This window comes from Trachemys scripta, chromosome 1 (assembly GCF_013100865.1).
Source record: "Trachemys scripta elegans isolate TJP31775 chromosome 1, CAS_Tse_1.0, whole genome shotgun sequence".
Lineage (NCBI taxonomy): Eukaryota > Metazoa > Chordata > Testudines > Emydidae > Trachemys > Trachemys scripta.
In genome coordinates, this window is record NC_048298.1 from 226,766,044 (window position 1) to 226,793,610 (window position 27,567).

At 39.9% G+C, this 27,567-nt stretch overlaps 1 protein-coding gene across 2 annotated transcripts in view; it reads left to right on the forward strand.

Annotated features, from left to right (window-relative positions):
* The window catches only part of HERC2 (HECT and RLD domain containing E3 ubiquitin protein ligase 2), a 209,208-nt gene that overhangs the window by 65,200 nt on the left and 116,441 nt on the right, over positions 1–27,567 (forward strand). For both annotated transcript variants that reach the window (XM_034757914.1, XM_034757915.1), the window contains exons 8-24: positions 505–615; positions 1,574–1,745; positions 2,392–2,565; positions 3,973–4,161; positions 4,856–5,007; positions 6,156–6,313; positions 6,416–6,529; positions 7,409–7,660; positions 8,511–8,704; positions 9,759–9,959; positions 10,650–10,878; positions 11,011–11,135; positions 14,937–15,115; positions 17,333–17,517; positions 20,257–20,412; positions 20,712–20,897; positions 27,304–27,474. In XM_034757914.1, coding sequence (XP_034613805.1) covers positions 505–615; positions 1,574–1,745; positions 2,392–2,565; positions 3,973–4,161; positions 4,856–5,007; positions 6,156–6,313; positions 6,416–6,529; positions 7,409–7,660; positions 8,511–8,704; positions 9,759–9,959; positions 10,650–10,878; positions 11,011–11,135; positions 14,937–15,115; positions 17,333–17,517; positions 20,257–20,412; positions 20,712–20,897; positions 27,304–27,474 — 2,948 coding nt within the window. The remainder of the gene's footprint in view (positions 1–504; positions 616–1,573; positions 1,746–2,391; positions 2,566–3,972; positions 4,162–4,855; positions 5,008–6,155; positions 6,314–6,415; positions 6,530–7,408; positions 7,661–8,510; positions 8,705–9,758; positions 9,960–10,649; positions 10,879–11,010; positions 11,136–14,936; positions 15,116–17,332; positions 17,518–20,256; positions 20,413–20,711; positions 20,898–27,303; positions 27,475–27,567) is intronic.

Consider the following 27,567-nt stretch of genomic DNA (forward strand, 5'->3'; position numbering starts at 1 on the left):
TTGTGCAGTACTCAAGAGGAAGTGGATGTAAGGATGCTTCTGGATGCTGTATGTGCCAGTATTGCTTTTGGGTCTCTTGTCAAATGGAACCGTAGTAACTAGGTCACCTGATACAGATGTTTTTGGTCTTGGCTGTTCACTACTTTCAATCCACGTTATGTGTGTTCCATTTTTGGAAACAGGCACCATTATCAGCACATCCGAAAAGTATCGCTTCCGAAATACACAAGGGAGTTGAGGATGATTATTTATTTTAAAAACAAACCTCTGCACCTCCCCAAAAGAGAGTCAATACTTTACGCTTCATCTTCTCTATATCTTCCTAGGTATTTTTCTGCCCCAGAAGCTTATAATCTTCCTATGAATGTTGACATAATCAAGCACCTTGTAGATACTATAGTTGTGCAGATGTGTTTTTGTTTTTTCCCAGTGGTTTCTTTGTAATGTGTTAATGCTGCAAACATTAATTTCTGCATCTTCAAGTATTTTTTGTTTTTTAAATAGTGATGTACATGGAGCTCCAAGTTCCAAAGGGCCAGCAAACATTCCATTACAAGACCAGCACTTGGCACTTGCTATATTGTTAGAGTTGGCAGTGCAGAGGGGCACACTAAGGTGAGAAATGAAGCACTTTTCTGCTCTCAAACAAGAGTACCTATTAAAATGTTCTGAGCAATTCTGGGCGTTTAGTTTGTATTAGTTCAATGTTAACATTTTGATGCAACACCTATGGGTCCTCTCTGTAATGATTAGAAGTGAAATCCTAACCCCAATGAAGTCAATGGCAAACTTCATTGATGTCAGTGGGGTCAGGATTTAACCATAATTTCCTATCATGAAGGGTAACGATGAAGGATGAAATATAGATAGAAAATTAGGGAATACAAAGAGCTCATGCTTCAGGGTCTAAGCCAATTTAACTGATGGGGATTAGAAAGAAACATATTTTAGTGAGCAGTCTATTAGATAATTTTCTGCTAGAAGACTTCTTTCATATTTTGGTGAATCATTAAGATCTGTCTGTGGTCAATGATGGATCACTGTTCTAAGCCAGAATAGCAATTCCTATATAGCTAAAACTTTGCAAGAAAGGAGGTGAAGGCACATTAAAACTGTATTGAAATACTTTTTTGTGGACTTTTGGTCCAGATCTTCATCTGATTTAAGTGGTATAGTTCCATTGAAGTCAATGGAGCTGTGCTGATTTATACCAGCGAAGGATACTTTTAGTCTGTTCTTACAAAGTTTATCTATAACCACAACTTTTAAACAGATTGCTCAGTTTTCTAAATAACTACTGAATAATCAAAGGTAAAACTTGCACACATACCAAAACTAAAAAAACACCCCAAAATTTCAAAAACTATACTTCACTTTGACACTTTTGTTTGGGGGGGGGAAACCCCCTAAACTAAGCAAAACTTTTAAGTGAGCTAGCTTTGAGTAGATTCTGCCCAATACCCTCACACACATACTACTAAACATGCCCATCTTCTAAAATTTGATTTAATGTGGAACTTTAAATAACTTCCGTAGGAGTGCTTACAACAGGATGGTAAACTTACTCTTTCAGCCAAATGTTGTCTGCTGTTATGTTGCTGCTTCAACTCTGGGATAATGGAACAAGAGAGACAGATAATGAGCGATCTGCACAAGGAACAAGTGCACCCCTTCTACCTTTGCTGCAAAGGTTTCAGAGCATAATCTGTAATAAAGACATACCTAACGCCGAGGATGAGATTCAGGTATATGTGTTTAGTTTATTTATGAGGTATATTCTATCCAGTATCCAATTATTTGTCATGTTGCTTAGCAATCAAGTATAGATGCTCATTGTTGCTCTTCTGAAGTTTGTAACTCCACTTTTGTAGTAGTAATTTACACATCGAGATACATATACAACTGTTGTACTACAGTATGTACATTTTGCATTTTCTCGGGATGGCAGATTAAAAGTTTTCAGTATGTTTATATAAATATTGCATTTTAGATTTTGTTGTAGAAATAGTTTTTATGTGTTACTACAAATCTGTGTGGATTAATTTTCTTGAACATTTAACTTTTCCCATTAATTTGATTGAAACATCATTACATTCTTAAATTTTATTGGGCAGTACAGAATAGCACAATTGATACAAAGGTAGCATCAATTTCTCAGTGTATATGTATAATTGAAATTATTGCTTGCATGAGGAAGGAATAGTATATACAGATGCTGAGTTCCTTATTAACTTCAATAGGAATTACAGATGCTGAGTATCCACAAAATATGCCATATCTATATCTAGAGAAATAAGGGAAAAGAACTTATGGGGCATGTAAAAAGTACTCTGAATATTTTCCTGTTTTTAACTTTCTTTTATTTTTAACTGCTTTTCTTTGCTTTCTTAGATGCTGTCCTACTCCCTGAGTCCCAATGAGAGTTTTCTGAGGTACCTGACTTTACCACAGGACAACGAGCTAGCAATTGATCTGCGACAAACGGCAGTTGTGATCATGGCCCACTTAGATCGCCTGGCCACTCCATGTATGCCTCCACAGTGTAGCTCTCCTACATCTCATAAGGTAATCTCATATAATCTCAAATAAAAGGATTCTGTTTGTAGATGGACAATTAGTTTAAAGAGTAAACTGTCAAGAAAGACGATTCAATGATTTTTAATAAATCATCAGTTTACTTACAAAGAGAAGTGTAACTATTGGTTTTAAAATATTTTCATATAGTGTCTAAAGTGAGTTTCCATAAGGAAACGGATTATAGTAATCTGAGTATTTAACCTCCCTGCCTCTTTTCCTCATGTTTGGCCATAGCCAAACGAGGTATCTGACCAGGGAGGTAAGGTATAATTTAAGGCTGAAATCCCTGTACAGTTAGAAATTTTTTCAGAATTTCCGTAATTCAGTTTAAAAGAATCCAAAGTTATATAAGCAGTTCAGGAGTAATATCTGAACGCTTTCCTGTAGTGGATATAAACATGTACGGACTGTACCAAAGAGTTTAACACTTTCAGTGGAATGAGGAGAATCTCCTTACACTTTCTTTATTTTTGTTTTCCAAGCTACTTTTTGAGCCCTGAGATCTTAGTCTTCTGTTTCCCTTCTTCTTATCCCTTCCTCCCAGTACCACCGGGGTTATCTGAATGTGGCTTATTCTGGAGCCCATTGTTACTGCTCTTTGCATCTGCCAAAGATTTCTACAGAATGACAAGCAAGTCATTCCCCAAAACCTATGGGTGATCATGCCCCATAAATGTACTATTCCCAGTGCCCATCAAAATAAATGGTTTAAGACCAAATTTCTTAAATGTTTAAGTCAGAGTGCTCTGGTATAGTAGCAATTTAAAGAAACCCCCCAAATTTTATATAACTTCACTGGTTGAAAGATCTTCTTTACATACTTGCTATAAATATTTATGGTATATTCTGTAAGCCATGTCGGTAATAGGGTATTAGAGACACAAGGTGGGTGAGGTAATATCTTTTATTGGCCCAACTTCCGTTGGTGAGAGAGACAAGCTTTTGAGCTACACAGAACTGCTCTTCAGGTCTGGGAAAGGTTCTCAGAGCATCACAGCTAAATACAACATGGAACAGATTGTGCTAACTGCTTATGCTAAACTATCTGTTCGACCTTGTATTTAGCTGTGACACTGAGTACCTTTCCCAGATCTGAATAGAAGTTCTGGGTGGCTTGAAAGCTTGTCTCTTCCACCACCAGAAGTTGGCCCAATAAAAGATACCATAGGTGAGTGAGGTAGTATCTTTTAATTAGATTGTGATGCGTGTGAGACTATTTTTAATATCTTACTAATAGGTAAGGTTCATTGATGTCTTTCTTTTACAGCTACCATGAATATTGATTGATTGAAGTATTGTTGAAGCACATAATTATTAGAAAAAATATCCTGGTGCTTGTTTTAATTAAGTTGTGTAGTGAACTGTAAATTCTTACTTAGCTTTGTTGCCTTACAGGGATCTTTGCAAGAAGTCATAGGTTGGGGTTTAATAGGATGGAAATATTATGCTAATGTGAGTGGTCCAATTCAGTGTGAAGGACTTGCCAATCTTGGAGTTATGCAAATTGCCTGTGCAGAGAAACGTTTTTTAATCTTATCTAGAAATGGACGAGTTTACACGCAGGCATACAACAGTGACACACTGGTAGGTGATTTTTACATCCATACTAAGCGTACCATTTTCTATAAAATATGCTGCTCTGAGATTGTTCTTTCTAATCATTCAGATGTGTAGAGGAGATACTGTGATGCTGCTAATCTTAAATTCCTTGTTTTTGAACCTTCAGCAGCAATGGTTTAGCACCTTTGTTTGCCATGTTAAGAATTTTTCCTATGTTATAAATATTTGTTATGGTGCTTGCAACAATCCACCCTTATGAACAATGCCCTCTTTCTTCTCCAGTGGTATTGCTTTGCCGTTTATTTCCATGTAACGTGGCAATTGCTTAGCACGAAGTGCATTTAAACTAATGGATGTTTTGATTACCAGTGCCTAAGCATTAAATTCCCTTTACAAAATTATACTAAAACAGAAAAATATGCAGCGAAGACTATCTGAAATGATCAGACAAAGGCCAGTTTAATATATATTACATGCATTATAAGGATGGGACAAAATGAGAGCTCCAGAGCATCCTCTACCTTTCACCAAACCCAAATATTGGATTTGAACTTCTGGCCTGGTTCTCTGGTTTTATTAAATTAATGGTGGAATGTATAGTTCTGAAGTAAGGCCTCATTGGGGAAAAATCTAATTATCAAGTTGTCTGAGTATTTTCGACACTCTGAGCAACATAAGTAACTTTTTTCTTTGTACATTGTCTCTAACTAATTTACAGGGACCACAGCTGGTGCAGAGTCTTGCTTCTAGAAATATTGTGAAGATTGCAGCACATTCAGATGGTCACCACTATCTTGCCTTGGCAGCAACTGGAGAGGTTTTCTCTTGGGGTTGTGGAGATGGTGGAAGACTAGGCCACGGGGACACAGTGTATGTGTAATAAAATACCATTGATTCACCAGCTTAAGCATAGAACGTATTTACAAATGTTCTACTTTAATGTTAGAAACTAAGGTAGGATTAAATATGCAGACATTTAATAAATGTTAGTGAAACACAGCCACTTACAGCGAAATGACAACAGGCAAAAGATAGCATACTATGTTATCGTTGTTCAAGTCCTCCAGTACATGTACATCATTCAAAGGTTGGTAAGAAATTAAGCAAAGCAAGATGATTTACAAACATACATTACTTTAGATTTTGTCTTAATTATGTTGTCATGATTAGACCAGCAAATAAACTACAGTTGTTAATGACAATGGAAAAGGCTAGCTTTCCTCAGTTTTCTTTTCTTTTCTTTTTTTTTTTTTTATGGATTTTAGACAACAATGAACATGTAAGAAGGGAATGCCTGCTTAGCTTAGAAAATTCTGTTGCATGGTGAGATGATCCAGGAGGTCTTTTAAGGATATTTGTCTTAATTGAATACTGATTTGTGGCTATAGAAAATGATAAAAAATGTATCTATTCTGTTAAGCAGTGGTAACATAAAGATCTTCAAGAAATCCAGCTCCATTTATGAAATCTGAAGCTGAGTAATCCAAAATGTCTTTTACAACAATCCAACTTCAGAACAAGACATTCATGTATTATCAACTGTAAAATTACATCCTTTCTGAATATTTTCTTTTCTCTCCTTTTTAATTCAAAATTCTGAGTTCTTCGTGTGCTTGCATATGTCCATTCCACTGTATGTGAGTATGCACCTTGTGCATCGTGGTTGGAGATCTTTTTCTCTTAGCGGTATCCATTGGGCTGGTTTTTTTTTTTCACAGTGAAGTATAGTGTTTGTGAAAACCACTGGACTGACTTATTTGGAGGTAAAAATACTAGTGATCAGACTTTAGGATATCACAGGCAGTGGTAGTGTAAACTTCTCCACAGTGCTTTGCATATTGTGTTTGTTATTGATCAGCATCAACCTTAATTTGCTTTACAGGTCCATTTATAACTTGCTGCCTATGGCAGTCAGTAAGGTTTGTGGTTGTGATCGTGATGATCAGTTTATTTTCTAGCAGACAGGTTACTACAGATCTTTTCACATAATTACTGACTCTTGTCTTCCCTCAAAATAGACCCTTAGAGGAACCAAAGATGATATCTGCTTTATCTGGAAAGCAGGCTGGGAAACATGTTGTTCATATTGCATGTGGAAGCACGTATAGCGCAGCCATCACTGCTGAGGGAGAGTTGTATACATGGGGACGAGGGAACTATGGCAGGCTGGGGCATGGTATGTTCCTCTAATTTCTTAAAGCATGGTGTTCTGTTTGTGAAAATTTTAAATGTATGTCTCTTGGGTATTTTTGACAAGCGATTATTTTTTGTTTGGAAGGTTCCAGTGAAGATCAGACCATTCCAATGCTCGTCACTGGGCTGAAAGGACTGAAGGTTATTGATGTGGCCTGTGGAAGTGGAGATGCTCAGACTCTTGCAGTGACTGAAAATGGTCAGTGGCTAAACGTGCCGTGGTTAATGTCATTAGAAAGACTTTTGTGGTGTAGGTCTTATGCTGAACGTTCATGAAACAAATTTTATAAGAGAATCTCAAACTGAAAGTGCTTTTTCAGAATAGTCTCTAGGTGATTATTTATATTTTAATACGGATTTAAAAATTGAAAGTATTAGTAAAGGAGAAAAGTTAAGCACTAAATTTATATAACTTGCTACTCTTTCCAGATGTATAGTTACTCAGACTTCTTCAGACATCTCTTCAGCTCACCAGCTGTTCTGCTGTATATTCCTCCTTTTCACAAAAATATCATTTACCTACCTAGACTTCCAGTACTGTTTTTGAGATTTAAACTTTTTTGAAGTGGTCAGAGTACAGTTGTAACACATCCCTCTTGGATAGTCATAACTCTATCCTCCTCTGCCTTTCACCAGAGCACCATTGGCTCCTGCCACTGGGCTTCCATCCAGCCTCCCATTTCTCACAACTATGCATTTCGATGTAGCTTCTTCCTTTTCCTTCTTTTTGCTGCCTGAGCACCAACTGAAAGCATAGGAGAGCCTCTCCTTGCTTTCAGTTCCTGTGCTTGGGGCCACAGCAGCTTGCATCAGCCAGGAAGAGAAATTGCAAGGAAAATCTTGCTCAGCCCCTGTATCTTTGGGCTGGAACATCCTCAATACAGGCAGAATCCTCAGAGAATTTAGCTGCCAAATTCTTAAGTCTATATTAAGCATGCGTGAACTCCACATTTTTTTGGAGACTCGTAATGTGGTCATATTTAGGTGACTTCCAAAAGCTCTAATTTGAATAATTTACTCACTTTTTGTCAATATATGTAATTTTCCTGAAAGATCAGTGCAATGTCTTCCTTTCTAGGCCAGGTGTGGTCTTGGGGTGATGGAGATTACGGGAAGCTAGGAAGAGGTGGCAGTGATGGTTGCAAAACTCCCAAGTTGATAGAAAAGCTTCAGGACCTGGATGTTGTGAAAGTACGCTGTGGGAGTCAGTTTTCTGTTGCTTTAACAAAAGACGGGCAGGTCTATTCCTGGGGGAAAGGTGACAATCAGAGACTTGGGCATGGAACAGAAGAGCATGTTCGATATCCTAAACTGCTGGAAGGCTTGCAAGGTAAGTGTAACACAAAATCGGAATCATAATTCTTTCTCAACCTAGAAAGTTGGAAAATGTCAAAAGTACTTAGTTTTTGGTGGAAAAATTTTCTTTTATCATATATTGTATCCTAACTTAAAGAATCTCACCACTGCTCTCATTGATGTCAAATTGTAACTTACTTGTAGCTTATTAAACAAGTGTATTTGCCACCCCTTGTGCCTTTTATCTGAGATTTTACTTCTGTTATTCCAGCAGACTTGTTATGCTACTCTATTAAAATACTTTTAATACTTTAAAATTCTTGTTTCTATACTCTTGCCTTTCTCTTTATTCCTACTGCTTTTCTCACTTAGCCTGACTGAAGAATTTTTGCATGTAAAACGCATTTAGGCTCCAATCTTGTAAACTTGCACATGCTTAACTTTACATACGTGAATAGAACTGTTGAGAGCCATGGAAATTCTGAGTTTTGTGGCAACACCAATTGACTTCAGCATGTGACACTGTCCAATCACTTTTCCATTTAATAGTGGAAATGCCAACAAACTCTTCTAAATCAACAACTAAGCTAAATGGATGCAAAATAACACAAGATTTTTGTAGTCTTATACACTTCGGCACTTCAGATAGCTTAAGTCTCTTAAACCTTTCTAATTTTTTTTTTGGGTAGACTCTTCCAGTCTATCAACGTGGAAGGTAAAACTACAGTTTGACGTATTAACTCTGCTCATTTTTAATTGTGGTTTTAGTTGTTGTTGGTGTTGGTGAAACACAAAAGCTATTCCACTAATGTTTTTTTGTTAAAAAAATGTATGTAAACTTTGTAGTAAGAAAAGTTTAATATTTGTTCACTTTTTGCTATAAGGGAAAAAAGTGGTGGATGTGGCGGCTGGATCTACCCATTGCTTGGCACTTACTGAGGATAGTGAAGTGCACAGCTGGGGGAGCAATGATCAGTGCCAGCATTTTGATACTTTAAGGATCACCAAACCAGAGCCTACTGCTCTCCCAGGATTAGACAGAAAGCACATTGTTGGAATTGCTTGTGGGCCTGCGCAGGTAAGCTTTGAATCTGTTACTCAGGATTTGTCTTCAACCCTGTCCGTGGAATTAGACGAGTGTAGTACAGTAATTTAATTCCTACTTCTCCCTATGATCTAAATCTGTGGCACGCAAACTTTTCCAGTCGCGTCCCCCCCGCTTTACCATTCACAGAATTTGTCGTGCCCCCCTCTCCCCGCATTAATTGTAATCTGAAACTGTTTTTCATGCTGGAAGGTGGAGGGGAAACACAGATGAAGCCCATTCATTCGATTTAATGTTTGAGCATCTTACTCAAGCGAGAGGTCCTGGGCTCTCAACTATTAGTATATATGTTGCCAGTTTGTTTTTTAATATCAATTATTAAACATTAAATGAGTTTTAAAATGAGAATCAAAATTAATTGTAAAGGCATAGTAGGCCTAGTGTAGTTATGAAACTTACCAAATTGTTGAAAATAAGCCAACCTGTGCTTTAATTTGTATGATTGTTTTTTAAAGGGGGAAAAGGTCGAAGTTTCTTTGCACCTCCCCTTTCCCCTAGAGAACCTTTTGCGCCCCATTGGTCTAAATGGTTCCTGTACCAGCTGTTCCACGTGGATATTTCATGCCACCAACAGATGGAGACACAACCCCTCCCCTTCCCCCCAGTTTGTTTGTAGCTGCTTCTCCAAAAAGGCCTAGCTGGCCTTCCCGCTCAGTAAGACTTCCTGAGCAATAGCATTTAACAACATTAGCAATTGATAGTATAGGTTTTAAGAATTAATCAGTCCTAACTTTTCCACCAACAAAATTAAAGTAGGGTGTCTGGACTGGCATAGAAGGACTCTGAGAAACATGATAGGAAATAGTAATTTTTTGTGATTGTTGGACACCTTTAGCTGTTGGCAAGAGGGGAGTGCTTGCTGATGATGTAAATGAATTGAGTCACATTCATCCTGCACCTCATCAAAAGTCTGAAAGTCATAATATAGCTCCTGAGCCTAGTTCCTTAAATGAAGCACTGGTATCTCATAATAGGCCTATCATTGATTAGAGAGAAAGTAACTGTTACTCTTCCTTTCCATACGTAGAGTTTTGCCTGGTCATCTTGTTCTGAATGGTCCATTGGTTTGCGTGTACCGTTTGTGGTGGATGTTTGCCCAATGACATTTGAACAGCTAGATCTCCTATTGAGACAAGTGACTGAGGGAATGGATGGCACCTCTGACTGGCCACCACCACAGGAGAAGGAATGTATGGCTGTTGCAACCTTAAATCTTCTAAGACTTCAGGTACTGTAGCTTTCTTATGTGTCTGAGTTCTCACTCAGATAAAATGCTTCAGTAAATTGGTTGGAAGAAAATGGTGGCTTTTAAGTGTTTAAAACATTTTTGTTCACTTAAAATTAAATTGGTACAATGAGCTATTCCTGCATCTTAGTTCCAAAAGGTGGAAAGCTAAGGGTGGGTTTTCAGTCCTAACCATGAATTTTCTTGCTCTTGGTTTACTGTTTTCTAAACCGTTCTTGCATTTGATTTAAGATGAACTGTAAAACTAAAACGTAAATTGACTAATCTTGGATTTGTGCTGAATATACCACTTGCTGAAAAGGCTTTTGGTGTTCAGTGTTTTAATTTGCCTTTTTAAAAATGAGTTTCCTGTTTGGGGCAAATCTGGTACTTCTAGCTTCCTAACAATGTCATTATGTCCATGATAATACAGAACGATGTGTACAGGGATGTCTAGGTAATTTCTAAATTGAGGTAATTATTGTTCACTAGATATCCTGAGGTACTGGCTGAGATTAGTGTATATATTACTCGGGTGTAATTGTATTTTTACTTCAGCTTTGCAGTTTATTTCTAAACATTTCCTTGTATTTAGACCAGTAGATGTATTTGTATTCAGTATCTGCATGATTGACTTTGTTCAACTTCATTTCTTATGTCACCTCTAAATGAAACTGATTCTTTTTCTTTCAGCTACATGCTGCCATCAGTCACCAGGTTGATCCAGAGTGCCTTGGCTTGGGTTTAGGCAGCGTCTTGTTGAATAGCCTGAAACAGTCCGTGGTAACTTTAGCAAGTAACGCTGGAGTTCTTAATACTGTACAGTCAGCTGCTCAAGCAGTGCTGCAGAGTGGGTGGTCTGTGTTGCTGCCAACAGCAGAGGAGCGAGCTAGGGCTCTTTCAGCTCTCTTACCCAGTGCAGGTATGATTTAATGATGGAAAACTGTTCGGTGTCTGAATATCTAGTCCAATGTGTTTGTTCCATTCTTAGTTTCAGGAAATGAAATGAGCATCTGAATTTCTAGCCCATTAAATGTTTGTTCTGTTTTGTTAGTTTCAGGAAATGAAATGAATGTAAGTCCAGGCCGTCGATTTATGATTGACCTCTTGGTGGGCAGTTTGATGGCTGATGGAGGTTTAGAGTCTGCATTAAGTGCTGCTATCACTGCAGAAATTCAGGTACATTTCAACAATATTACCATTTACTGTGTAACTAGAATAAGATGCATATAATACAATTGTTTACAGGACTTGGTGTAAATTCTTTGCAAATAAACAGGCTTGCATCAGACAGAGGGCAGTTTTCTTGCTCGGCATTGCAAGCCTCTCTTCCCTGCCAGCACTATTCAAAAAGCGCTCTTAGCTTTCTCTTAGGGTCACACTACAAGTGCTTTTCTAGCTGTCCTTAGCTTTCTGCTGCCATCTTGCTACCTTCAGTCTGCTTGTGTGGTGTTTCTGGCTGCGTCCGCACACACGCCCCCTCACCCCCCCCCCCCCGAAACAAAACCTAGACCTCTGTATTTTGCATTTAGCCCAAAGTGAAGCCTCTCCACATGACTGGCCTTGCATTTGGCCTGTGTTTCTGGCAGTGGGTCCTATTCTTACCTTACTCCAAAAGGAGCTTACCTGCTTCTTTCTTCTATCTCGAATGAAGGGTGGCTATTGGTACCATCATCTTCAATGAGGCTTCACCTAACCCCCAGCATAATTGTAACTTACAGCTTGCATTTTAGGTTTACATATAAATTTGATAGAGTTTAAATGAATGGTGAGTATATTTTACTATTTTTAAGTGAGGTACAGTACAGAAAACCACCTGTCTGATATACAGCACCTATTGCTGTGGCTTCAGCAAAAGAATGCATAAACATGAATGCCACATGCCAGGCTTAAAATGGTCTTTGATCTCTGAAGGACTCTTGCAGAGCAGTTCACTTTTAATTGGGCATCTCAGTCCAAAACCTCCATAAATAGTAAGCAGCAATCTCTGAAATTTGAACTTCTCTATTCTTAATGTTTGTTACAAAGTATGAGTCACACTACTAAAATGTGAAAGCCACTGTTACCGGTAACCTTGTCCAGTTGGAATTTCAATCTGAAACCCCCAGATCCAGAACAACAGTTTAGTACAGCATTGAAAAAAAAATTCCCTTAATCCTAAAACTACACACTCTAGGATAGTACTACAGGAGAGAGATAAGCTATAGATGTTATATTCCACTGCACCAGTAAAATGCAGCTCATGAGCCCAGCTCCATTTGAGTTCTTCAGTAATTCCTACTCTTCTCAAAGATCCATTTTGATGAGTTAGACATGTAGCGCTATCCTTGGGATGAGTGAAATCCTTGGGCGTTGAAGGGTTTGCCCATTCAGGCTTCAATGATCTTTTGAATGAAACCCACCAGAATGGAGAACATGCTATATGCTGAGAATGACTGAAGGTACTTAGTCCATGAGCTCAGAGCTGTAAATAGATCTTGCTTAAGCAGCAAGGTATACGGCATCTGTACTTATAGACAGCATGGCAGTGGTCGAATGCATGAACTGCCAGGGAAAGCCTTGCTGCAGGGATCTTTCTTTTTTTCCTGGGAAGAAAGAAACCTGAGGCCTACCAAATATGCATATCCTGAGGGAGAGAAACTTGCACACTGTTTCTTTTGTGAGGGGAATGCAACTTCTTAGAGAGTATCTTCTGACTGCTTTGAAGCCAGAAGTCGGTACATTCCAAGGCTGCTTACAAGTAATGCAGCAATCTCTCTTGGTTCCATGGCATTAACATGTAATTTGTTTTTCCCTGATCCTGCTGCCGTGCAAAGTCTTAAGAAAAATAAATCAAGATTAAGTCAGGCTGGTGTAATTACAGTGCTCTGGGGTGTGAAAAATCGACTCCCGTGAGCGCAATAGCTATGCCAACCTAACCTCCCGTGTAGCCTCAGCTTAGGTCAATGGAAGAATGTTGACCTAGCTACTGTTGCTTGGGGAGGTGGAGTTCCTACAGCGATGGGAAATCCTCCCTTCCCCTCCTCTGCATTGCTGTAGGAAGCATCTGCCATATGGCACTGTAGCTGAGCTATGGCACTGTAGCTGAGCCACTGTAGCGCCTGTAGTGTAGACCTGGCCATAGTCTCATAAATTGAGCCATTGAAGGACTCCTTTATATGGACCGTCTTAAGTGTCTTGAGGACACAGTCCCTTTTTTCAAAATCCCTACTGCAGTAGGATGTACTGACCCTTCATGCACCACTTTTTTCTTAGTCTGTTTTCCTGGCTGATGAGAGAAGCTTTTTAAATAAATTGAAAACTTAAAGTCCTAAAGATGCTGCTGTCCTATAGGAAGAGAATCTCTATAGTTTGGACACTTAGTGGTCTCCAGATTTTTTTTTTCAGTTAGTCTGACCTTCTCATCATTCTTTGTTTTGTACAGATATACTTGAATAAAGGCCTCTCATTTGCCATTAGAAGAAGAGTGAGGCTCTCCCCCTTAGTCTCCCATTCCCTGTGAGACTTAGCGTGTTTTTGATTTCCTTCTAGGTCTTACATCTCATGCTGGAGCTCAGCCTGTTCTTCATGACTTGTGTCACTCTGCCTTCGAACTCTGTTCTCCTCTCTTTTATCATGTAGAGTATAGGTGTTGGTGACAATTACTTTGATCAGAATGTTGGAAAAGACTGACTGCTCCCTTGGATGTCCTTGGATGCTCTTTCATTAGGATAAAATGGTCCTGTTCATGTGCCTTATTTTTCTTTTCAAGTTTGTCATCTTGTCACCACAATTGCGATACTCTTTGATTAGTTTCTGCTCTAGATTCAGGGCAAAAGAAGGAGAATATGGCATAATCTGAGTATTCACAGGGCATATTTCAGTCTATTCTTCCAGGAATTCAGACTACAGACACCTGGACACCTGTTTCTTCTGAAACAAAGAACCAGGGCTTGCTGGTCCTCCAGTTCATATGGGCCGGATGCTATATGGCTCATTTAGAGTTGATGCCTACAAAAGAGCAGTCGTACACTGCCCATTTACACACACACAATCTTACCTGTCAATTCCTTGGAGTTTCAGCTTCTAGTTCAGCTACCTGCCTTTTTTTAACTGAGCTAAAGGTTTAGTATAAGTATCCCTCTATATTAACATATGAGTTTACCTTTAAAAGGCGAACTGTTTTCTTCTCTTGTGAAAAGTTTTTAGTTTTCATTGGGAGTAATCTTTGGAGAAGCTGGTGGGAGTGTTTGGCACCTAACTGCATGCCAAAATGCAAACTTTTCTTTGGTGGCTCTCATAAGTGAAACACGTATAGGGCAGGCATTACCCGTTAGCCTGCGTTGCTGGAACGGTTTAGCAAGTAAGAAATTCTCCTTTAAAATAGTATTTGTAAAAATGTGCTAGATGTCTGCATAATGTGAAATATAAAATAAACTTGTCTGGTATACTTAGGCTATGTCTACACTGCACACTTCTTGTGGTGGTGTATAGGGTATTTGTAGCCACATGCTGCAATTTAAAGCAAGCTACATCCACACTGGTGTGTGGCTACATGTGCCAATGGAAGACTCTGGTAGGGGGAGGCAGTGGGAAAAGGCTTGCTGGTGGAGAGCTGCCAGAGCCTTTCCCCGTGGCTGGAGCCTTTCCTTGCAGTGAGGAAAAACTCCAGCAGCAGGACACTACACTGCTAAAAATAGCAGCATAGAAACCCAGACACTGTTTGGGTGAGAAGAGAGCCCTGTATGGTACATACCCACCAGGTTCAGGAATATGTTTACTCACCTCAGCAGTGCCTCATGGTCTACGCCGCTATTTATTCCCATGTTGAGTGTATATATTCTGCACACTGCTGAAAGGAGTGTGCAGGGTAGATATACCCTTAATCTCATTTGTGGCATAGGTCACAGCCATTATGCTGTGTTTTTCCTACTGAGATAAATGATTGCATCTATTGATGATGTGCTGTTTGCTTTTAACTTTAGAGTTTTTGTATTGTAGGATATTGAGGCAAAAAAAGAAGCCCAGAAAGAAAAAGAAATTGATGAACAGGAAGCAAATGCTTCAACACTTCATAGGAGCAGGACTCCATTAGACAAAGACCTTATTAATACTGGGATCTATGAGTCTGCAGGGAAGCAGAGTTTACCTTTGGTTCAACTGATTCAGCAATTACTGAGGTATTCTTTGTTTTAAACATGTCATGATCATGGGTCTTTATTTTTCCTACAAAAGAAAATCCCTTTAGATTTCATCCTACTGTGAAGCCTGGAGCTAAATAACAGTAAATGATCCCTGGTGATAGAGTATGCTTTCAGTCTTTTCCCATCAGTCCTTCTGCCTCCTGAAACTAGAAATATTGAACATATGCTTATTCTGTTTACCTTAGTGTAGCTTTCTGGTTTTATCTTTGCTTTAATGAGTAGAAAAGATGAAGACTCTGTGTAGGGGTCCCTCACTTTCCGTGGGGAGGAAGGCCACTCTGCATCGCTGTATTGGGCAGTAACTGTAGGGCTTGGGTCATGCTGGCGGGGCCGAGCTGTAAGTAGTCTATAGTTCTGTGTCCGTCTAACAGAGGAAAACAAGCAATAATAGTTTTATGCTCTTGCCCCCACCCTTGGCCTAAGCCTCCTGGCCAAGGCAGCCAGCAAGAATACATAGTCTGGGTCTCTAGCCCTTTGGGTGAGGCAGAGCAGGGAGCAGGCTGTAGCCTCAGCTTGTAGGCTAAGGCAGCCAGCAAACACACAGTCTAGGAGTTCAGGTAGGGGTGAGCATCCACACCGTCTAGGGGAGCACCAATCGAGTCTAGCGTCTTAGCTTGATGGATGTTAGATTCACACAGGCCTCCTGGCCTAGGGTGGGGAGTCTGCTGCTCAAGGGTGGGGTGGTAAGGGGACGCGGGACTGCCCAACTCCACTGCGTCCTAGCTCAGGGCCCTAACAGTGGCGGAGTGGTCCTCCACTGGGCCAGCGGGGATCCAGCTACAACATGCTGACCTAGAGTCAGTCAGCAAGGTAGCCGGACAGTCGTTGGCTGTCCCTGGGGTCATACTTCCTCGGGGTTGGGTACTCTATAATCCACAGGTCCTCTGGCTCCTCGGGGTACACAGCAGATGGCAGTCCTGGCAACTTGTCTTTAGGCCCAGTCTTCTCTGGGGGCAGGGTGCTGCAGAATGCCGATTCAGCTCTAGGGTGCGGCAGCAAAGTGGAGGCATCCGTCTCCTTCCCTGGCTCCTCCTCAACAGAGCTGCCGAGCCATCCCTTTATACTTCCAGTCCCGTCCTGATACTTCCAGCAAGGGGGGGGCGGAGCGTAGTCCCTCGCTCTCCAGTCCAGAGGGAGGTCACTCGGCCTCGCTGCACTCTGCAATAGGTATTTTTAGATCTAGGGAGAACTACTGTTCTTTTGCTCCCAGGCCTTGTGGTACTTCGTCCTCCACCTCAGAGTTCATAATAGAGAGAGAGCAGAGCTAACAGCCAGGTGTTCCACAAAAAAGCCAGCAATGGCTTTGGAAAAATATATCACTAGCCTTACTTCTGATACACGTCAATTCTAGGGCTTGAGGGAGGAAGAAAGTTGGGTGTTCAATTCTTGCCACTATGCGGGAGTCTCAGATAAGCAGGGATCCTAGTTTTCTGTGATTTTAAAAAAAATCCATAAAATTCTCCAATTTAAAAAAAACATAAAAATCTGCATTTTTCAGCAATTAAAATGAAATCTGTCAGCGGGAGCCCTGCTGCCCTGGGCTGAAAAGCATCAATTTCCCATATTCCTGGGTGTGCGCTGGGGGGGCACGGGATTCTACTGTATGTTTTTATTTTTTCACTATGTAAAAACTGAAGATTCTCTGTAAAAATGCAAATTCTGCGTTTTTCCATGTTTTCCCATAGAAAACTGATTTCTAGGATCCCTGTAGATAAGTGATCAGTGTAGCAAGCCTGGTCCTTGCTACCTCCTGTGAGCCATATGAGTACTTTGTGGGCTAACAGAAATAAAGGGGTGAGAAAATTTGAGAACTTTTACAACACTCATCACATTGATGTGACTGTGTAACAAGGAAATCATTTATAACTGGGACTTTAAAACATATGCTACCCCACAACTTTCTTCTATATAACATTCTATTTCACATTGTTCAGCTCATTAAATCTTTCACATCATAGTAAATTATGGAGATAAGGGTGTGGTGGTTGAGTCCCATTTACAGAAACAAACTAATATTCTTGGAACGTTACCCCAAATAAAATAACATTCTCCAGTGAACTCTCGCATAGGTGTCTTAATTCTCAACAGTTAGAGAAAATCCCAGCAAAAGCTTAATCCTTGTTTCTTTAGGCTTCTAATTGAAACACCAGCTGCCCTTTTAAAGTGCTTTTATAATGCTTTTATACCAATTAGGAACATCGCTTCGCAGACTATAGCCAAGCTAAAAGATGTGGCTCGTCGCATTTCTTCCTGCCTAGACCACGAACATTACAGTAAAGAGAGGTCTGCTTCTTTGGACTTGTTGCTGCGTTTTCAGCGTTTACTTGTTAGTAAACTTTACCCAGGAGAGAATGTTGGACAGGTCCCTAATACATATGGTAAGTTCTTTAATAAAAATAAAAGGCTTAAGCGTTGTTTGTAAAACCTGTGCTACCAAACAAGTTTGCTATTTACCATTTTCCTGTTAGACAAAGTTTTGTAAATTGAGATACTGTTTTCTTTGCTTCATGGCCCACCTGTTTGAGAGCTGTTTTTTCTAAACTGTTTACCATTTAAGCAGATTGAAACATAACAAACTGTAAATATAAACAGAGTAGTCAAAACATATGTTACAGGAACATCAGCAGAAAACAGAAGATTCTTTCAGAAAGCTATTAACATTTAATAAATGTAAGTAAATTTTTTGTCAGAGAAAATTTAAAAGGTGTGATTGTACCCTATTTAACAGGCCCAATTTTCAGATTTGGGTGTTTATAGTTGGGCACCTAAATCTGTATTCAAGCAACAAAGTGATAGTTTAGATGCCTAGAATATGTAGTTAGGCACTGAAATGGGATTTAGATGCTTAATGTTAGACTCCCAAGTATGAAAATTGGGACTATAACAGGGTAAAAAAAGAACTAGATAAATTCATGGAGGATAGGTCCTTCAATGGCTATTAGGCAGGATGGGCAGGGATGGAGTCCCTAGCCTCTGTTTGCCAGAAGCTGTGAATAGGCGATAGGGAATGGATCACTTGATGATTATCTGTTCTGTTCATTCCCTCTGTGGCACCTGGCATTGGCCACTGTCGGAAGACAGAATACTAAGCTAGATGGACCTTTGGACTGACCCAGTATGGCCATTCTTATGTTCTTATGACTGCTATTTTAACTGTTAACATAGTGAAGCTGGATTTGTTGTCAAAAAGGTTAATTGAAACTAGTTCTTTATATTGATATTTAATTTCAGTGAATTGAATTAACCTAGAACAGATGAATTAATCAAGAACAGTTCTTTTAAATCTGCTTTGTAGGTGGTACAGTAACAATAACTGTGTTTTGTCCTTAATTATGAAAGGTGGCTAGTCAAACAGCAATAATTTATTTTTAATTATTTTCGCCTTTTCCAATTTAGAGAAAATACAGCCTTGTTCAGATCTTTCTTGTTGGAGAATACAATTTTATATATTGATTTTACAGGCAGTGACTCTGTCTTTATTAAAGTGGACTATAAGTGTGCAATATTGAGCTGTTTGAGATTATTTTAGTTGGATAATTCCTTACATCAGAAGTGTAAACTAGGAATGATTATGCTTCTGTTTGGTGATGAATTTGAAAGTTCCACTTTTACTTTTTTTTAAATCTGTTTCATTAAATGATGACTGAAAGTTTTTGTAATGTCTTTTGTTCTGTAGGATATTAAAGCGCACTGTAAACCTTGCAAGCTACAGAGAGCATTCCACCACTAAACCATAATCCCTTTAGTATGAAATACACCTCTACCCCGATATAACGCGGCCCAATAATTCATGAATTCAGATATAACGCGGTAAAGCCGCGCTCCGGGGGGGCGGGGCTGCGCACTCTGTCAGTTTAAAGCAAGTTCGATATAATGCGGTTTCTCCTATAATGCAGTAAGATTTTTTTTGGCTCCCAAGGACAGCGTTATAGCGGGGTAGAGGTGTAGTAATTAACAGTGCATAGCAATATTATTCTTAAGACTAAATAGTACTACAAATGTAAGCAATGCCCGACAAAACAGATTCATTCCCTGTTTTGAATGTCTTGCTATCTGAGAATCAAAATGTATATTCTGGATTCAGGAAGATGAGGGTAGGGAGAGATTGCTGTTGGACTAAAAATGTAGGGATGATTTTTGTAAGAAATGAGTTTTAAGAAGGGGTTTGAATGAGGAGAGAAGAGGGTGTTTGATGGGCAACAGTTAGGGGCGTATTCCGAGTAAAGAGATAATTTAATGGAATGGTACAAAGCCAAGTGTATTGAGAAGGAGGCAAAGGAAACAGCATATACACCTCTACCCCATTATAACGCGACCCAATATAACACAAATTCGGATATAACGCGGTAAAGCAATGCTCCGGGAGGGCGGGGCTGCGCACTTCAGTGGATCAAAGCAAGTTCGATATTATGCAGTTTCACGTAGAATGCAGTAAGATTTTTTTTTTGGCTCCCGAGGACAGCATTATATTGAGGTAGAGCTGTAGTAAGAAGATAGATTTAGAATAGCCCAAATGCTTTAGTACAAAATAATAAATTAAAACAAGTTGGAAATTTTACATGGAAAGATTGTAATTATCCAAATTGAACTTTGTCTTGGACTCTGGTTTAAACACCCACCTTATACTTTTGAAAACTTCCATGGGATTTTAATGCCACCTGGTATTACATTAACAAAAATGGTGGCCGCTGCAGTAGAGCACATCCAAAACGTGCTGGCTCACTGCTACAACGTTGACGTGGCGGGAAGAAGGACACCTACTAAATTGGTAGCAAAACTTTTAGCAGTGTCAAAGAAAACTTCCCTGGAAGTTTGCCTCACACCAGACTAGGAATGGCCTTACTTAGTTTAGGAAATTTAATGATATTACAGCTCTAGATGTTATGGTTGCAGGCTTTATTTAAATTCAGATTGGTCTGTGCTCTTAAAAAGTCAGTATCTGGGATTTAAGCTTAATCTTTTATCAAAAATAAATTATGCTGTTTTCTTAATTGAATGCTAATATTGAAGTGGTGTTTGAGGGGCTTGTAAGTACTGTATAATCCAAAATGGAGCTTTTAGTTTATTCACTTAAGTAGTTACTTTGATTATGCTTTGTGCTCCTCCTTTTTTCATAGGTCCTGAGCTTCTAGGAGTTGGTTCTCTGCTAAAGAAATACACAGCACTTTTGTGCACACACATTGGTGATATACTACCTGTGGCAATCAGCATTGCATCCACTAGTCACAGACATTTTGCAGAAGTATCTCGGGTTGTGGATGGAGATTTAACAGGTACCTTTCTTTTTCTCCTGGAAAATCAGTTTGTAGGCAAACATTCCTAGTACGTAATCATTCAGGCTATATTGTGTTTATTCCTTGAAACTTTTAATAACGGCTGAAAAAGAAATTCTCAAATTAAGAGTCTCTCCAAATTAAAAAAGAGAAGAAGCAAGGAGGGGCAAGTTAAAGGGAGAGAAAAAACATCACTTTAAAGTAGTAAGTAAAAAGGAGAATAAACTGCTGTGACTTAGGTCAAAAGTGGCATACATATATCTGTCTCAACTTCAGTGTGAGTATTTTCTGTTTTGTAGGTGTTCTCCTTCCAGAGTTGGTAGTTTCTATAGTGTTGCTTCTCAATAAAAATGCTGGACTGATGCAGGAAGCGGGTGCTATTCCTCTGTTGGCTGGCCTGCTAGAGCATCTGGACAGATTTAACCATCTAGCACCTGGAAAAGAAAGAGATGACAATGAGGATTTAGCATGGCCTGGAATAATGGGTATGTTCTACTTACTTAAAGCAGTTAAAACACTTAGTTGCGGCTTTACAGGAAAGTTTTCTGAGTAACTCTAACACTCTCTTGCAATATTTAGAATTCTCTTGCATGAAGCAAAGCACCAGTAGCCTTTTTAACAGTTGTGTTCTTGAATTGTCTTTAAATCCAACACTTTTACATTTCCTTTTTTTATCAGAGCTATTGTCATAATAGTGTTTACTGCGAAAAAATGATTACATTATGTCAATGATACATTTAGCATGTTTTAATTACTATATAAACTTGTCTGTCAAGAGGAGGGTTGGTTTGTTGATTTTGTTTGTTGAAGTAATTTCACTAATCATAGTGTAAACTATTACTGAAGATGAGAGCATTTGTTTAAAACTATATAGGAAGGAAGGGGTGGTGCTATAGTAGGTGGCTCAGAGTATGGCAGATGCACATTGGCACAATGAACTTTAGCTCTAGTGAACCGGGGAATCACAGTGAAAAAGGGAAAAGTGTTATCCTCGTGCCTTATGGTTTAATAACCCAAAGACAAGAACACAAGTGCCCCCTTCCAAAATATAAAAAAGTAATATGGCCAGTTAAAACAGGCCCGACTTTACAGAAAGCATTAAATAAAAAAATGGAAATTTGGTTTGTAAATGGATCCAGTTATTACACTGCTGAACAAGCTAAAACAGAATATGGGGCAATAAAGGTAAATGCCAGCCAAAAGTTAAAAGGATTAGTAAGACCCCACTCAGCCCAAGCTGCTGTGGTAATGGCAGTATTAAAGATATTGCCAAAAAAAAAAAAAGGTAATATAGCTATATTTACTGACTCATACTGGATGTGTAGAGCAGTCATCGTTTGGCTCCCAGTGTGGGCAGCCAAAAAAATATGCACCAGAAATAAAAAGCCAGTGGTGTATAAGCAATATTAAAAACAGGTAGTAACAATAATACAAACGTGTCCCTCTCTTCTCCCCCCCCCCCCATGTAACTCATGTTAAACCACACCAAAAACCCAGCAATCACTACTTTTTTTTTTTTTTTTTAATAACCGGGCCAAAGTCCTGGCTAAACAGGAGGCGATGTTAACCAGTAAAAAGTTTTTGCAGTAACCAAATAAAAAAAACCAGGTAGTTAACCCAAAAAATTTCAATTTACAAACCTTACAAAAATAATAAAAAAATTAAACAACTGTTAAAAAAAAATCAGAGGAAAACAGAAGATTCACTGGAATGCTATCGGAATGGTTTGGGCCACAAAACATAACATTAAATTGGGAAAGCAACCTAAATATTGGGTAATACCTAAAGGGGTCCAAACTAAACTAATACAATATGAGCATAAACAGGGACACTTTAAAACAAAAAAACCTCTTAAGCGCCTTAAAAATACAAGCTGGTGGCCTACCACGGAAAAAATGGTAAAGCAATGGTGTAACCATTGCATACAATGCGCAATGGTTAATGCGGACCTGCAGGTGAAAAAAAAAAAACCCTTAAAAAACACACATTCTATGTAATATATATTTATATTGAAGTAAATATGTATATGTAACCAGGTTTCTTCCTGAGCCCAGTGGGTAAGAATAGGTGCCTTACACCCTGAGCCCTTGGTAAGGAAAGGGTGGGGGTGCTTGAATTTGATTGGGTCACACCTTGAGCCCTCGGTACGGTATAGGCGGACTGCCCTACATTGAGCGGGTAACAGTGGTACGTGAGCTTGATGTCCATCAGTATACTTGGTGACTATTTATGGAGAGATGGTATGTGAACCATTGAAGTTTGGGACTGGCTGGTCTAGGTATTATCTGGTTCTGAACTGAAAGTACTGAAAATATAAGGATTTTTTACATTTAACAGTATTTTCATTCTGTTTGTGGATCTTAACAGTTTTTTTCTGTCACCTTATTACAGCATGCTTTGATGAGAAGCTGCTTTAGGGGCACTCTTTGCAGACTTCACAATTCTCCAGACTTTTAGCTCTTTACAACCCACTCTCATCTCCCACACCAAGAGTTTGTGCTCTTTGGAAGCATAGCTGCTTCTAATTCGTGTCTTTTTCACCATAGACAGATGAGGCGCTCCACTGAGTGCTGGTGCTGTGTCAATCAGAAGTTGATAATTTCTCTGAAATTTCTTCAGGAACTTATCTAAATTGTTTGCCTAATGAAATGGTAGAAGTCATTTTGTGTTGTGCTGAGCAGTGTTGCGTCTTGGTCTACACAATTTTGAGTTTTTGTTGTACATTTCTCTCTCCCTTGTTGATTTTTCTGGATATGCCTGTTTCAGATTTATTTTCACTTGCATGACAGTTTTGAATTCAGGCTGCAGCTGTGTCTTTACCACAGCGTTCTTTGTTTCCCTGTCGTATATGACTAGAACTCTCTCCTAATGGACATTTCTGCTATCAGATGAGTGAGGGATTGCAAGCTTGAGGCTTGTATGGCAATAGTGGGAAAGACTGGCAGTGAAACGTCAGTATTCTTATTGACTGCTGATGGTGCATGTATCTCCTTAAGGTCTGTCTTATTTATTAACTGGCAAGCTCCTGGAGACTTTCTGAACTCCTTCTAAGGCACTAATAGATCATTGTCCAGAATAGAAATAGCAGGCTAAGAATCCTTTCTGTACATCAGCACACTAGAGAAGTTCTCACAGTTGCCAAGCAATCTCTGTATGTATTCTCCTCCATACTTCTGTGCCTTGGGGATGGGAGTTTGCACCAGTGGTTGTCATAACAGCTTCCTCGACTCATTCAGGAGCAGGCACTGGAAGTTTCACTGACAATCTCTTGAGATTTGAGCACTGAGAACAAGTGCCGATGGTTACTGTTAAACCTAACATGCTAATGGGGCTTTGTCTTGAGCACACCTGTATGGAGCTACCCAAAGAATTGACCAAAAGACACCCCTCCTTCCTTGACACATGCACTCAATCAAGTCAGGGGGTCACAGTACACTTTGAGAGGGAACATAACAAAAATAAGTATTTGCCATTACATTTCCTTCTGACAAAGTTCCAGTACTTTAGGTGAAATGTTTATCTCCTTTGATAACAGTTGTTGGGCTAAACCCCAGAATGCCCGTCTGGTGTATATATACAGTATGAGGAAAAGCACATATGTGGAACTCAGTGTTGTTGTTATCCCCTTCCTTCCCACCCTGCAGAAAAATGCCTAGAGGAGTCTAAAGTTACTGAAAACTTTTGTTTTAACATCCATACAGTACAATGTTCAAGTCAGCATCAGTTTTTTTTTTTTAATAAAAAAAAACAACGAAGTTTCTGTAGCGTTCTGAGCAGTGTATACATGCCTCACTAGTGCCATTTGTGCCAGTGCAGAGAGCTGGTGAACTGACAGATCTCAAATAGTAGCTGTCAGTGGAGAACCATGGGTGCAGGGGTAGCTAGTGGGGTTCCATACAAGTCTGTTCCAGGCTTGATGATCAATAAATTTATCAACAATCAAGAAGTAAAGTGAAAATTTGTGGATGACACAGATAGGCATGAAGATTGTCAGAGTGGTAAATAATGAGGATGGGGCAGTCATACAGAGCAATCTGGATCACTTGTTAAGCTGGGTTCATTGAAATAAAAGGCATTTTAATACAACCAAATGCAAGGCCAGACATCCAGAAATGAAGATGCAGGCCATACTTACAGATTGGGGGACTGTATCTTAGAAAGCAGTGACTGAAAAGGTTTATGGATCTTAGCCCTGGTCTACACTACGAGTTCAGGTCGAATTTACCAGCGTTAGATCGATTTAACCCTGCACCTGTCCACACGAAGAAGCCATTTTTGTCGACTTAAAGGGCTCTTAAAATAGATTTCTGTACTCCTCCCCAACGAGGGGATTAGCGCTGAAATCGACCCTGCTGGGTCGAATTTGGGTAGCGTGGACACAATTTGACAGTATTGGCCTCCGGGAGCTATCCGAGAGTGCTCCATTGTGACCACTCTGGACAGCACTCTCAACTCAGATGCACTGGTCAGATAGACAGGAAAAGCCCAGCGAACTTTTGAATTTCATTTCTTGTTTGGCCACCGTGGCGAGCTGATCAGCACAGGTGACCATGCAGAGCTCATCAGCACAGGTGACCATATATGGAGATATACCTCTCATAGAACTGGAAGGGACCCTGAAAGGTCATCAAGTCCAGCCCCCTGCCTTCACTAGCAGCACCAAGTACTGATTTTTGCCCCAGATCCCTAAGTGGCCCCCTCAAGGATTGAATTCACAACCCTGGGTTTAGCAGGCCAATGCTCAAACCACTGAGCTATCCCAGAATCGCAAAAGAGGTCCAGCATGGACTGTACGGGAGGTACTGGATCTGATTGCTGTATGGGAAGACGAATCTGTGCTATCAGAACTCCATTCTAAAAGACAAAACGATTAAGGTCAGTAGTAGGGGCATCCCCTAGAATGGCAGGCAGTTCATCATAGAATGGCATGTCTGGGGCTCTGACCCAGAGCGGCCGTTTGCCTCTCTGATTCTTTGGTAGGCTTGCCTGATATTCCAGGCAGGACTGAATCTCCATTAGACGAAACTTAAAGAAGGGAATGACCTGGAGTCACTCCCATTTATGTCCAGGCGCCCCCAATCGACCTCACCGAGGCCAGCCAGGAGCACCCATGTCTGCCCAGGCGCCCCTGACCGACCTCACCGAGGCCGGCCAGGCGGAACCAGGAGACAGCAGCAGATGGTACAATACAGCTGCTAACTTGCAAAGGCAAGGAGCTGCTGCTGTGTAGCACTACAGTACTGTGTCTGACAGTGAGCTGAGCGGGCTCCATGCTTGCCGTGGTATGTCGTCTGCACGGGTAACCCAGGAAAAAAGGCGAGAAACGATTTTTTGCCATTGCTTTCAGGGAGGGGGCGGGTGGGAACCTGATGACATGTACCCAGAGCCACCCGCGACATTTTTGCCCCATCAGGCATTGGGAGCTCAACCCAGAATTCCAATGGGCAGTGGAGACTGCAGGAACTGTGAGAGAGCTACCCACAGTGCAACGCTCCGAAAGTTGATGCTAGCCTCAGTACTGTGGACGCCCTCCACCGACTTAATCGTCTTAAGTGAGGACACACACAGTCGACTGTATCAAATCGATTTCTAAAACGACTTATTTTATATCAACCTAATTTCATAGTGTTAGACATACCCTTAGTGAACAACTCAAGATGCGCTCCAGTGTGATGCTGTCGCAAAGAGGGCGAAGGTTTTCCTTGGATTGAAGAGGAGAGTAGGGAGGTGACTTTTACCTGTGTATGTGGTATTGATGAGCGATACTAGAATACCGCATACAGTGCTGATGTCAACATTTTAAATAGGATTTTTGAAGAGCTGGAGAGGATATAGAGAAGAGCTATAAAAAGATTTGAGGCTGGAGAAAAATCCTTTGCAGTAAGAGATTTAAGGACCTTAGTAGTTTAGTTTATCAAAATAGAAGATCGAGGTGACTTTATTACAGTGTATAAGTACCTCCACAGGGAGAAAAATACCAGGTACTATAGGGACTTTTAACCTAGCAGCGAAAGATATAGCAAGAACTATTGTCTGGAAGATAAAGCCAGACAAGTTCAAATCAGAAATAAGACATGCACTTTTAACAGTAAAGGTGATTAACCATTGGAACAAACTACCAAAGGAAGTGGTGGATTCTTCATCTCTTGATGTCTTCAAATCACGATTGAAAGATAAGCTTTAATCAAACACAGGTTATAGGGCTCAATTCAGGGGTAAATGGGTGAAATTCTGTGGCCTGTTTTGTACAAGAAGTCAGATTAGGTGATCTAATGGTTCTTTATGGCTTTCAGGTCTATGAATTTCTTTCATCCTCTCTGCTTACTCATAGTAGTCTCTAAGGGCAGGTCTACACCCCCCCCACCCCCCCGGTAGTGAGAATGTAGCCTAAAAGTGAGGCTGGACTTGTTCATTCTCCGAGCTTTGGAATAGCTAAATGATCCAGGCCTCAAACAAGTACTTTGACCTTGGTTTTACTGACTTCCTCCACTTGAAAACTGCCTGTAAAGCATCAGATAATGGCATCTCTGTCCAGTCTAAACAGCACCGTGCTACCAACTAAAGTCAACTTGTGGTATTCAGTGCTTTCCACACTATCAGAAAAGGAAGCGAGGAGTAGACAAACCTGGGATTTGCAACATCTCTGCGCAGGTGGATTATATTGTCTGTTGGTGTGTGTTTGGTATAAGTATAAAGCTTATGGAAGTGTCTGCCAGTTGCGTTTGTGGGAGACAAACTCCAGGGTTGGGGTCTAGGATAACCCTTTCCCCCCTCACCTTCACAGAATGTGTTGTTTTTAGGGTTACCCTAGTGCGGTTTTGTTATTGTCAATGCTATTTTTAAGAAACTAAAATGCATGCAATATATAATGTTTTTGTTTTAAATCAATAGGTTCATTTTTTACTGGCCAGAGCTGCAGAAATAATGAAGAGGTAACACTTATACGTAAAGCTGATCTAGAGAACCATAATAAAGATGGAGGCTTCTGGACAGTGATTGATGGGAAAGTGTATGATATAAAAGATTTTCAAACCCAGTCTTTAACAGGGAATAGTATACTTGGTGAGTTTCAACTCTTGAATTGAAGGGGCACAGATTTTTGTTTTGTTTTAAAATTAATTGCCGTAAATAGCTGTTTAGATATTATAGAACTAC